The 12,417-nt window shown below is 40.4% G+C and overlaps 1 protein-coding gene across 1 annotated transcript in view; it reads left to right on the forward strand.

Moving 5' to 3' along the window:
• KIF5C (kinesin family member 5C) overlaps window positions 1-12,417 on the forward strand; it is a 164,108-nt gene that overhangs the window by 118,386 nt on the left and 33,305 nt on the right. The window contains exons 15-16 of the mRNA XM_019646505.1: window positions 6,924-7,112; window positions 11,839-11,956. Of these exons, the coding sequence (XP_019502050.1) occupies window positions 6,924-7,112; window positions 11,839-11,956 (307 nt within the window). The remainder of the gene's footprint in view (window positions 1-6,923; window positions 7,113-11,838; window positions 11,957-12,417) is intronic.

A 12,417-nucleotide genomic window follows, 5' to 3' on the forward strand; every position in this document is an offset into this window, starting at 1 on the left:
TTTTTTTAGAAACAAATTTTGTTTTGGTGCAGTGTTTCAGCAATGTCTAGGATCCAGGACTTTTCTTTATTTCCTTTCTTCTTTCCTCAGCCTGTTCCTTTTTTATATCTGTAGGTTTTTGTGTAATGGTAGCAAGACAGCTGCTATAGCACCAATCATCACATTCTAACACTACTACATCCAAAGCAGGTTGGGCTAAAAAGGCGGCCAACTTTCAATCAGGTGTGAACTATATCCCAGCAGTCCCCTAGACATGCCCTTATACCTTATTAGCCAGATTTGGGTCACATGGTCACCTCAAACTGCAAGGGAAGCTGGGAAAACAAAGAGAAATAAATAGGATTACTATAATTGGCTTAAACTAACCATGATTAATCCCTTGGAGTTGTTCACATTGGTGCCATTGATAAGAAGGAAGTAAGGGAGGCGGGAAGAATGGAGGAGGTATAAAGTTGTCCATGAACTAGGAATGGAGAGAAAAGAGAAGAAAGAAAGTTCTTAGCCAATGAAAATTAATAATTTGCCACAATATAGAGGTGTCATTAAAAAATAAGATAAGTACATTAGAAGAAAAACTTCATTGAGGTATAACTGACATGAAGTAAGCTTCACTTATTTCAAGTATACAGTTTAAGGAGTTTTGACATATGTACACAGTCATTGTACCATCACCACAGTGAGATAATGAACATATCCAATACCCCCCAAAGTGTGTGGGACTGTTTCTGGTGTCTCTATTCCGTTTCATTGATCTAACCTTTATGCCAATAGCACAGTGTTTTGATTACTATAGCTTTATTATAATACAACACCTTGTACAGAGCAGCCATTGATACATGTGTGTGGGTTTAATCAAGCCTGGGAATGGTGCTTGCTGTATTGCTCACAAGTCCCCAAAACTAATATCTGAATTTAGCCATTTGACTGTTAAAAGGCTGAATTCTACATGTGCCTGCTTTGTGGGAACACTCAGATTTTGTGCCGGGATTGTACTAGAAAAGGCTCCCCAAATTACTTTTGTTTCTAGACGTTTCTGGGAAATACAGAAAGCTTTATTTAGGCTTAGAGGATATGGCGTCCTGTAAAGCTAATCATTCTTTCATGGAACATCTATTATAACTGACTATTTCGTGCATCTTTATGAATGCGTCTAATTTTAGCATAGAAGTCTCAGATACTATAGGATTAACCCTATTTAGCTCTAGTTTGGTGCTTTTATATTTGAGGACTTAGAAGAACTTTTAGAAGCATACATTGGTGTTGAGCTTTAAACTTTTGATTTTGGGGTGATTAAATGGCCCTCGAAATATGAAGGTAGAGAGTTATTTGATTTATGGGAAGTTGGCGCCTGCTGCTGATAACGATAAAGGAAGATATTTTTATGCTAAGTTCTAAAATAGAGCTGATGAAAAATGCTAATGAAATCAAGGAGTGTCTAGGCACTTCAGCATTTAAAAAAAAGGTCCTTACCTTTGGGAATCTGAAGTATGATTGAGACTATTTTTAAATACTCAACTGGATGTTTTGAAGATATTTTTGGATCCCAGACATTGGATGCTCTAGTTAATTTCATTGAGAACTAGTTAATTTCATTGATAACTCTCACTTATAGAGCATCATATTCTTAACTATTCTGTTTTTTTCTTTTCTTTTTAAAGATGTTTATTAAAACATAGCTAACCTACAATATTATTAGTTTCAGGCATACATCATAGTTACTCAACAGTACCCGCCTATGACTATAGTGTTATTACCACATTATTGATTATATTCCCTATGCTAAAGAAGTGATCACCGTGATAAGTCCAGTAACCTTCTGACACTGTACCATGCTATCACAATATTATTGATCTCTTCCCCCTTTTAAAATTTTTCAATTAGAGTTGACTTTCAATATTATTTTATTATATATTAGTTTCAAGTGTATAGCATACTGGCTAGACATTTATATAATTTAAGAAGTGATCCCCTGACTAGTACCACCTGGCACTATATATAGTTATTACCGTATTATTGATTATATTCCCTATACTTTACATCCCCATGACTATTTTTTAACTACCAATATTCTGGGGTTTTTTCTTATGATTTAATCACTAGGGCAATGAGAGCTAAAAGGAGGAGTAATGTGACTTTGTCAAGTCACCTTCTTTGCCCTTCGTGTTCCTAATTTATAAAATGAAAATGTGAGTCCAGGTTATCTCAAAGGTTGTCAGCTGAGAAATTATATGACATATACAGATATTTCTTAGGTGTATCATTATAAGCACAGATACTTTTTCCCCAGCTTTATTGAGATTATATTTATATATATAAAACATTGTGTAATTTAAGAAATGCAGTGTCCTGATTTGATATATTTATATATTGAAAATGATTACCAGTATAGCATTAGCTACCACCTTGATCTTATCACATAGTTATTTCTTTTTCCTCATGAGGATATTTAAGATCTACCCTCTTAGCAACATTCGAGAATATGATGCAAACTTGTTAATGTTATAACTGGAAGTTTGTACCCTTTGTAACTCCCCTGTCCCACCCCTCCAGCCCCTGGTAACCACCACTCTACTCTCTGTTTCTCTGAATTTGACTTTTTTAGGTTTTCTAGATACCACATATAAGGGATATCACACAGTATTTGTCTTTCTCTGTGACTTATTTCACATGAGAGATGAATCCTCATGGTCCATCCATTTTGTCACAAATAGCAGGATTTCTTTCTTTCTCATGATTAAACAATTTTCCATTGTATATATACATACCACATCTTTACCCATTCATCCATGGATGGACAGTTAGGTTGTTTCCATATTTTGCTATTGTTAGTAATACTGCAATGAACGGGGAATGCAGATATTCCTATGAGATTCTGATTTCAAATCCTGGTTACTGAATTATATAGTAGTTCTGTTTTTAATTTAAGTAATTTAATTTTTGAGGAACCTCCATACTGTTTTCCATAGTGGCTGTACCAATTTCCATTCCCACCAACAGTGCACTAGGGTTCCCTTTTATCCGCATCTTTGCCAACACTTGTTATCCCTTATCTTTTTGATGACGTCTTTCTAACAGGTGTGATGTGATATCTCATTGTGGTTTTGATTTGCATTTCCCTGATGATTGGTGATGTTGAGCATCTTTTCATGTACCTGTTGGCCGTCTGTATAACTTCTTTGGAAAAATGTCTATTCAGATCCTATGCCCATTTTCTAATCAGATTGTTTGGGTTTTGTTATTGAGTTATATGAGTTTGTTATATATTTTGAATATTAACCCCTTATCAAGAGATGATTTGAAAATATTTTCTCCCATTTTATAGATTGCATTTTCATTTTGTTGATTCTTTTGCTCTGCAGAAGCTTTTTAGATTGATAAAGTCCCCCTTATTACAGATACTTTTCTTATTGTTAGGACTGTTTAGTGATATAATTCTTTTGGTCTAAGAAAATGAGCAGAACTAGGCTATCTTTTTTTTTTTAATTTATTAAAAAAATTTTTTTTTTATTGGGGAACAGTATGTTTTTCCCGGCTCCATCAGCTCCAAGTCAGGCAGTTGTTTCAATCTATTGGGTTGTCAGAAATGTCATGACGTATTTTTTTCTGTTTTTCGTTGCAAAAATGCGTCATGACTTTTCTGACAACCCAGTAGTTGTGGAGGGCACAGCTCCGTGGCCCATGTGCGGATCAAACCGGCAACCTTGGTGTTATGAGCACTGTGCTCTAACCAACAGAGCTAACTGGATGCCCCTATACTTTTTCAGTGACCGTGTATTTCTGTTCCTGAAATCCCTTTAGTTTCCATAAGGTCCCTACTGATAGTGCTGTGGTGTGAGGGGGTAAAGATGGCTTTTGGAGTCTTCCTCAGTTCTCAGTTCCAGAATACGACAGGCCTGAATGGTAATGAAACAGAAGAGCCCATATTTCTCCAGCTCAGTCATGTCTTGAAACATTTTCGGACTCTGGGCAATATTTTGTTGAGTTAACACAAGATGAGAACAGCAAGTACCAAGATGAGCCTCGTGTTGACTTTATCCAGGTTTGTTAGTGAGCGTCCTCTTCTTTTCATGTACCTATGTCACTGTGTTTTCCTTAAAACAAAGATTTCCAGGAATCCAGCCATGAACAAATAGACTAGAGGTGGAGTAAATGAAATGAATGGATTAGCTGCCTAATTTTGTTTCAACCCACACTGACTTCTTTTAGTTTTAATCTGACCTTTATGTCTTAGAATGTGAACAATCACCTTACTTACTTTTTACTTGGTTTAGAAATGGCACCTTGCACAGCCACTCCATGTTCTAGAGACATGGGGTAAGTGGGTGGGTGTGGGGGTGAGTCCTCCTCTATAGGCAAAGTAGAGAGGGGTAGGCAGCATCTGCCTTCCATGTGAAGGCAGCTTTTTCTGCTGGATTAGTCATCTGTACTGTATCACACAGTCTAGTATATGTACTGTTGGAGTCATCGTCAGACCCAGAGGAGAGTTATAAATAACATTTTGGCAACAAAGTCTGATTCTTCTTTTTGAAATAATAGTGTACTGGAATTACTGAAAAGTTTACATTTACATGACTAAATATATGAACTCTTAAAGGGTAAGAAACCTTACAGTTAAAACCATTTGTTTGGAGTACTGTTTTTTTCCATCAAGCTGGACTCAAAAATCTCCTTCTAGATCTTCTAGGACAAGAGTAGGCTTCAGAGATTATGGTTCTGGTTTGGGGGAAGACATATCCAGCTATCACTTTGGAGGAAGTCCACTATTGTAAATATTTTTTACTCTCCCCCAGTCACGGGATCTGGGCATAGAATAGAAAGTGTCCTTGTCCAGGATGCCTACGTGTTGGTTCAGTGGCATTTTACCCCAGAGGCTGGTATAAAAGATGTGGATGTTTCCTTACTTTTCCAGAGAAACTAGACAATATACAGAGCATACTTGGTCAGGCTTATTTCTCATGTCTTTTCCATGTTGAACCAATCACAAAGGTAGAAGAACAAAACTGTAAAGTTTGAGGGCTTTTCTCACCCATTATCTCCATGCTATGGGATTATAAAAGGAATATATAATGAGGAGTGGTGTTGGTAGACAAATTGTTGGCAGTCAGAAATATAACGGGCTTAGCAGGAACCTCCATTAAATTAAGATGGAGTCAGAAGTGGATACTTGTACCTTTTCTTGCTTGTGTTGTGTTGGTTGACACTGATTTAACAGTTACTGTTGTGGAATTCTTAGGGTAATGTTGACACCAAGTTACAGGCCCTCAGCGCTGTCTAGTTAGTGTACTTCCTATCTGCTACCAATTTTCAGGGTTGATGCACGATTCCATATTCCTGACTCTTAAATGTTTACTGAAAAAAACAGTCATGTAATGAGTTAATGACAGTAATAATGGCAAAAGTGGGCAGTTAGAGTATACTGTGGAACATCAAAAAAACATAGCTGAAATCGTCTTAGAACCAATTGCAGCCTCCATTCATGGCTGGGTTCTTCTGGACAGCGCTCGTTTTCTCCTGAGGTGCTAGGACGCCCTCTGGTGGTTAAAAGAAATATGCACACAGTTACTTTGCTCCTTTGGTCAACTGCCCTTCAAGAGCACGTTTGCATCTCAATAAGTGGGTTTCCATCTCAAGGTTTTTGCTTCAATTTTTGTTTTCGGCAGAGCTCTGAAACTTCGAAACCAAACATGAAATAATGCAAGAACGCTGGCTGTCAGAATCTTGCTCTCTAAAGATGGATTTAGACTATTATTCTCAGGTGACCTTAAATAATAAACTAGATTGCTGCCTGCTTGAAAGAGGCAGGCACATGGAGGCAAGGCAGCATAGATTGGTAGTAATGAGAAGTCATGCAGGAAATTCTTCCTCTAGAGGGGCTTTTGGTAATGGCGCATTCTTATTCATTAGATTTTTTGTTTGTTTGTTTAATTGAGGACGATATAGACAATACTTTTTATTTCAACCCTTAGTTGTAGAAACATATTCAAGCCATTAGACTCCTCTTTCTGAATAGCAGACCATAGAAAACACAATTGAGGACCGGCTGAGTGGCTCATTGGTTAGGAGTTGGCTTGGGACATCAGCTCTGAGCAGCAGGGCCCCAGTTTGGATCCCACCTATGCGGGCCAGTGATGCTGCGCCCGCTACAGTTAAGATGGTGAACAACAGCTCGACCTGGAGCTGGGCTGCCAGGTGTCGACAGTGAAGGCTGCAGTGGGGCTGCCGGCTGCCGTGAGAGTGAGTGGCCAGCAACCAGAGTGAGCCACCATGAACGGCCGTCCAATGGCTGGCGACCAATCTGCCTCAGCTAAGAAGAGCGCAATGATAATACCAACACGGGCCAGTGAAGTGATGTCCTCCACAACTAGACTGAAGAACAAAAGGACAGCAACTTGTCTGTTCCCCTTCCGCGATTCCCCAATGCTGTTCCCCCCCCCCAATTCCCCAATAAAATTCCCCTTTAAAAAAAAATCAAAAACCACAATTGAAATTTTGATTTGAGTTCTTACAAGGACTGAGTCACATTCAGGATCACTGGACATTGCTGCTATTCTAGAAATCTAAGGATATAAGACATTGAATGGAACACCTCTTCCAAGTTATCTCTTGTTTTAATCTTCAATGCCTTTTTCTCCTGATATTATCTCTTTTATCCTAAAAATCAATTGTAAAGAAAAACCTGGTAAACGGGTGATTATATTTAGTAGAGGTTTTTAATTGAAAGTTTCACCTGTGCTTTCAGAGAACTTGAGGTGAACATATAGTACTTTTTAAAGATCATTTTCAGCTTGTGGTCCTATACTATAATTAGGGATTCTTAACCAGGAACTCACAGACCTCTTGAGGACCCATGGACAGGTGTCAGGGGGCCCATGAACCTCTGGGAATTGTAGACAGTAGTTGAGTTTCTTCCCTCCTGTGCTCAGTTGGCAGACGTGAATGGAGTCATCGAAGAGGAGTTCACCATGGCCCGTCTGTACATCAGCAAGATGAAGTCAGAGGTCAAGTCCCTTGTGAACCGCAGCAAGCAGCTTGAGAACGCCCAGATGGATTCCAACAGGAAGATGAATGCCAGTGAGCGGGAGCTGGCAGCATGCCAGCTGCTCATATCCCAGGTAGGTCATGCCTTTCCTCCTCATTTCACACCCATGTCCTCTGGAAATCTACTTCCTCCATACTCTTACTGGGGCTAATGGTGCGTAATAGGGATGTTGATGAACTTTGCTCTACATGTACTTGACCATGGCCTCCCCAGGCAATGACAGCCCAGGCTTATTCTTAACCCAGGCTAGATTTTGTTGTGTGAATTACATGGGTTACTGTCAGTCCCTTTTTAAGGGATGCGTCTATGGATCTCTATCTAGCTATCTATGGATAAGTAGGTAGATAGATAATAGATATAGATATAGATGATATAGATATAGAGATAGTATGGATAAGATTATGTGGAATCTAAAACTCCTTTCAGCAAAGGCAACATTCCTTCTTTTAATCTCTACCATAGGTCCAATTTAATGGGGTAAAACAGAAACTACTGCTACTTCAACTATCATTATTATAGTAGCAGGTAACATTTTATTGACTGTTGACAATGCACCATATACTGTCTAAGCACTTTACCGTATTTGCCGGCGTATAAGATGACTGGGCGTATAAGACGACCCCCTAACATTTCCACTCAAAATACAGAGTTTGTTATATACTCGCCGTATAAGACTACCCCCTCTTCCGCACACCTTCCACACACCAAATAAAAGGTAAAACAATATCAGATTTGATTTGGCCCACTGAAGTGCAAACAAGCGTATTGTATTTCGTGTCACCACATAACCGTTTTGGCGATGTTGAGCCACCATGTCTGCTACATGTTTTTCGAGTTCTGGCCAGTGTGGGGTGCCTCTTCTTAATGCACACTTACCCCTTGGCATACTCTTTAATGCTTTCTCATTTGATTTCCAGTCCCGAACCATCTTTTCTGTTACTCCGTATTGTCTTGCAGCAGCACAATTATTATTTTCCTTAGCAAAGTTTATAACTTTCAGTTTAAAATTTGCATCATACTTCTTTCTTTTGGCTGATGCCATGATAGGGATGATAGGGGTTTGACTGGTCGACATTTTCTATGCTGTACTGTACAATGGTGCAGTATTGTGGTTGGCTGTTGGCTGTATACAAAGCCTGATTTGATTGGTCCCTGCTCCCTGTTTGCCCGCCCTGTCACTATAGCAGTCTGGTCCACCCTTGCATCAGCATCTCCCTGGGACCTCACTAGTGCGCAAGTGCGAGCTCTTCAACATTCTAACAGGCACCATGATAGCGCAAAATCGCGAATCTTCAATGCATAATATGTAAAGAAATATACGGTAACCCGAATTACCACACTCGCAAAATCGCACACAGCCAACCATACACCCAGTATGGTATTGCGATTCGCGATTTTGCGCTATCATACTGGGTGTATAGTCGGCTGTGTGCGATTTTGCGAGTGTGGTAAAATCGCATAACAGCAAAATCGCATAACAGCCGAGCATACACCCAGCAGCGCTGCTGATGCCTGAACGGTATGTGGAATGAAGTGGGCGGGCATCGGGAGGCCACTATGGCACGGGGCAAGCACTATGGACAGTCTATCTGAAGTGTACCTGGCGTATAAGACGACCCCCCACTTGGAGGCATATTTTTCAGGGCCAAAAAATCGTCTTATACGCCGGCAAATACGGTACATGCATTATCTCATTTGATGTTAAAAAAAAATTCTGGTAGGAAGGTTTTATTATTGTTCCTATTTTTCTGATAAGGACACTGAGATTTAGATTAAATATAGTGTCCAAACTCATATAGCAGTGAAAGGCAGAGCTGGGACTCAAACCAACGTGTGTGAGAACCTAAAGTCTTGAAGGAATTTTCAAGCCTCAGGGCACATTTTGTCCACTCAGTGAGTAAGGCTGCTCTCCTTCCCATTGGAATGGCACTTTCAGTTTAGTAAGGTGATTTCAGAAAACAGCAGCCTAGTTTCTGGTCTTTCACTGTTATCTGAGCTTGGTATTTGGGACTTGAGGCTTCTGTGAGTGGTCCAGTATGTGCTGCTCGCTCGCTGTCTATATCAGGCATTCAACCAGCTGACCATTTGGGGAAACAGATACCAGCGCAGAGTGGTGCATCAGATAATACTGAGAGACAGACAAATGCATACTTCGTTCTGTATGCTTTTAACCATAATAATATGTAACCATAGAACTAACTCCAGCCTCCTTGTCTGTCACCGTAATAATCTAAGAGATGCAAACTAAAACATCAAGTTTCCATTTTATAACAAACATTATAAGCAAAAACGTGTTGAAAAGATTATTCCATGCTGGTGTGTGATAGTGAAATTTATATACACTATTCAGGAAAGTATAATTTGGTGAGTCCTTTTGGAAAGCACCTTGAGAATCAAAAACCGTAAAAATGCAAGTGCACTTCGGTTCAGTAATTTCACTCATGGTATTTTTTATCGGTAATGAAAATGAAAAATTTTCATTTCATATGGTATCATTTTCTGATTAAAAATATTAAAAGCTTATATGGAAGATGTTGAGTGCAGTAATACATTATAATAAAATAAAATACCTAAATATCTATTGGCAGAGTAATAGCATAAAGTTACATAGAAGAATATTATTCAACTCTTAACAAAAGATTTATAAAACCGAGCCATTTGGAAAATATAATTATATAAAGTTAAGTGAAAATGAAAATGCTTAGTTATATCTATGTTATCCTTTGCAACTTTATAAAATATATATTTATATAGATACACCAGGAATATATAGAAGAAATACAGTTGACCCCGGAACAACGTGGGGGCTAGGGGCACTGCCCCCCCCCACCCCCGCACCGGTGGCACAGTTAAAAATCCACGTATAACTTCTGACTCCCCAAATACTTAACTACCCCTGGAATCTGGAGGAGATTGGTTCCAGGAGCCCTCATAGATACCAAATTCCATGAATGCTCAAGTGCCCTATATAAAATGGTCAGTGCATACCAGTTAGTCCTCCACATTCGTGTACTGCCAAGTGGGGACTGAAAACAGGATAGGTATTTATGGGGAAAAATCTGTGTATAAGTGGGCCCATGTAGTTCAAACCCGTGTTGTTCAAGGGTCAACTTCCTTGATAAATTAAAGTGGTTTATGGGCAAAATTTTTATAGCACTTTTTCTGGTCTGCTTTACTATTTCACATTTTTATAATTTGTAAATATTGAGAAGAAAAATGATAACCATTAGGGCACTGCACCTCAATCCTGATATCCAGGTCATCTGTTATACTGATAGATAGCCTGTGCTTTTGGTTAGCCCTGCACCTGGCATTTGGAGGTCAAGGCCAGAGGACAAATGGAGGCCCTGTGGCCTGCAGCCCACTGTCTTCTCTTTCCATCGGGGCGTACGGGCCTCTGTATGCAAGCCCAGTCTGCACTTTCCGTGAACTGTGGAAACTATGTAACTGTGTCAACTGTAATCTATGCAAATGGATGGTGGAAGTAGCAGTGGGAGCCCTGGGAGTGGCCTTAGGGCCACTGGGGTAGGGAGTTTCTAGGTTCCCCTCAGAATGTGGCCTAGAGGGAATGTGGGTTCCAGGTGGGCATGGGCCCTTGGCCTGTGAACTCTGCTCAGGGGAATGGGATGCCGCCCAAGTGGGGTGCTTTACAGTGTGGGGCCCAGGTCTCAAAGTGACACTGACTTCGGGTATATGAGATGCGAGTCAAGAATATTAGGATGTTCTGGGGCTACAGAATACCTGTGTTAGTCAGGGCTTTCTTCTACATGGGCACCAAGTACAGTGTTCCATCAGGTGCTGTTTTGTACTCAGCTACAATTTGCAGAAGCTAAAGACTCAATCAGTATTTCCTGGGGTTCAGAAGTAAGAGAAACCTTGCTGTCTCTTTTCTGACAGGATCTAAGGAATCTGACAAGATGTTTCCAGCTAAAATGCCATTGTCTTCTTCGTTTACACTCACTTCCTTACCAAAAACTGTGCTTATAAAATGAGTGCTCCAACCGAGTCCCATTTCCCGGAGGTTATTTCATTAGATTAGAGCTCAGTATCTTGGGTGTCTGCATAAATGTGAACCCTGTAGATTTTGGGGTAGGGAAGAGTGTCTGCATATTTCCATCTGCCTAGAAGTGATTGCTGCTCTTATTCAGTCAATGAGCTCCCATTCATTTATTCATTCATTCATTCCACTTAACATTTATTAAGTACTAACTCTATAGCCTGATGGAGCTAACAAGTGAGAAACTAGATAAGATGAATTATGTATGAGAATACACTGGGGCCTGCATGATAAGGGATCTAGCCAAGTCCATGTCTCGGGGTGTTGAGGGGAGAGCTTACCAGGGATAGGAAAATGTAAAATGCAAAGTCCATGAGATAAGAATTGGTGAGTTTGAGAGACAGGGAAAAAACAAGCCATAATATTTGATTTACAGAGATGCAGTCCAGAGGTGCAGCCCTCAGCCCCTTTCTCCCCAGCACACACTATTTTCCATGAGGGAGGAACACCAGCCTGGGCTTGGGTGCCCCACTCACAGGGATGGCGAGGAGGAGCGTGGCCTTGAGGGGTGTCTGTAGGGCATGAAGCAGAGAAGCACACGGGAGAAATAGGGGACCCTGTTAGCCCATGGTCCCAGATCCCAAGCAAAGAGCAGAATATGCATCATGTGGGTATTAAATTCAAACAGGGACTCGAGAACTCCCCCTCCATTGCATTTTCCCATCAGACAGCCCCAGGCAAGCTGGAGTAACCGCCTGCTAACCATTCACTCTTCCTTTGTATCCGTGTGCTTTGTTTAAAGCATGAAGCCAAGATCAAGTCCCTGACAGACTACATGCAGAACATGGAACAGAAGAGGAGGCAGTTGGAAGAGTCCCAAGACTCGCTCAGTGAAGAGCTGGCCAAGCTCCGAGCCCAAGGTAAATAATTGACTGCTATGCAGGTGTCAAACTCTTGGCACCTATCTTACATCAGATACTCTCTCGTTGGCTGCACTCATCATGTTTAGTTTTGTTCAACTGAAGAATTTCAAGGTCTGCTGGCAACAATGGTATAATAGCGGGGGGGGGGGCGGGGGAATCAAAACATCTAGAACAGGGGTCGGCAAACTGTGGCTCGCGAACCACATGCAGCCCTTTGGGTACGTTCTGTCTCAAAACTTGGCTGACCCCTGGAAGAGCCAAACCTGTCCCTTACAACAATTTAAAAATTATTCGAGAGCCATAAATACATTTTTACATAATCACCATTATGTGAATAATATCCTTTAAAAGTTTTATAAATGAAACTATGATAGTTTTATTTTCATTTTCAATTTTACTTCAGAGCCACATGGACATGCCAAAAGAGCCACATGTGGCTTGCAAGCCACAGTTTGCTG

This window comes from Hipposideros armiger, unplaced genomic scaffold, assembly GCF_001890085.2.
Source record: "Hipposideros armiger isolate ML-2016 unplaced genomic scaffold, ASM189008v1 scaffold_104, whole genome shotgun sequence".
Classification (NCBI taxonomy): Eukaryota; Metazoa; Chordata; class Mammalia; order Chiroptera; family Hipposideridae; genus Hipposideros; species Hipposideros armiger.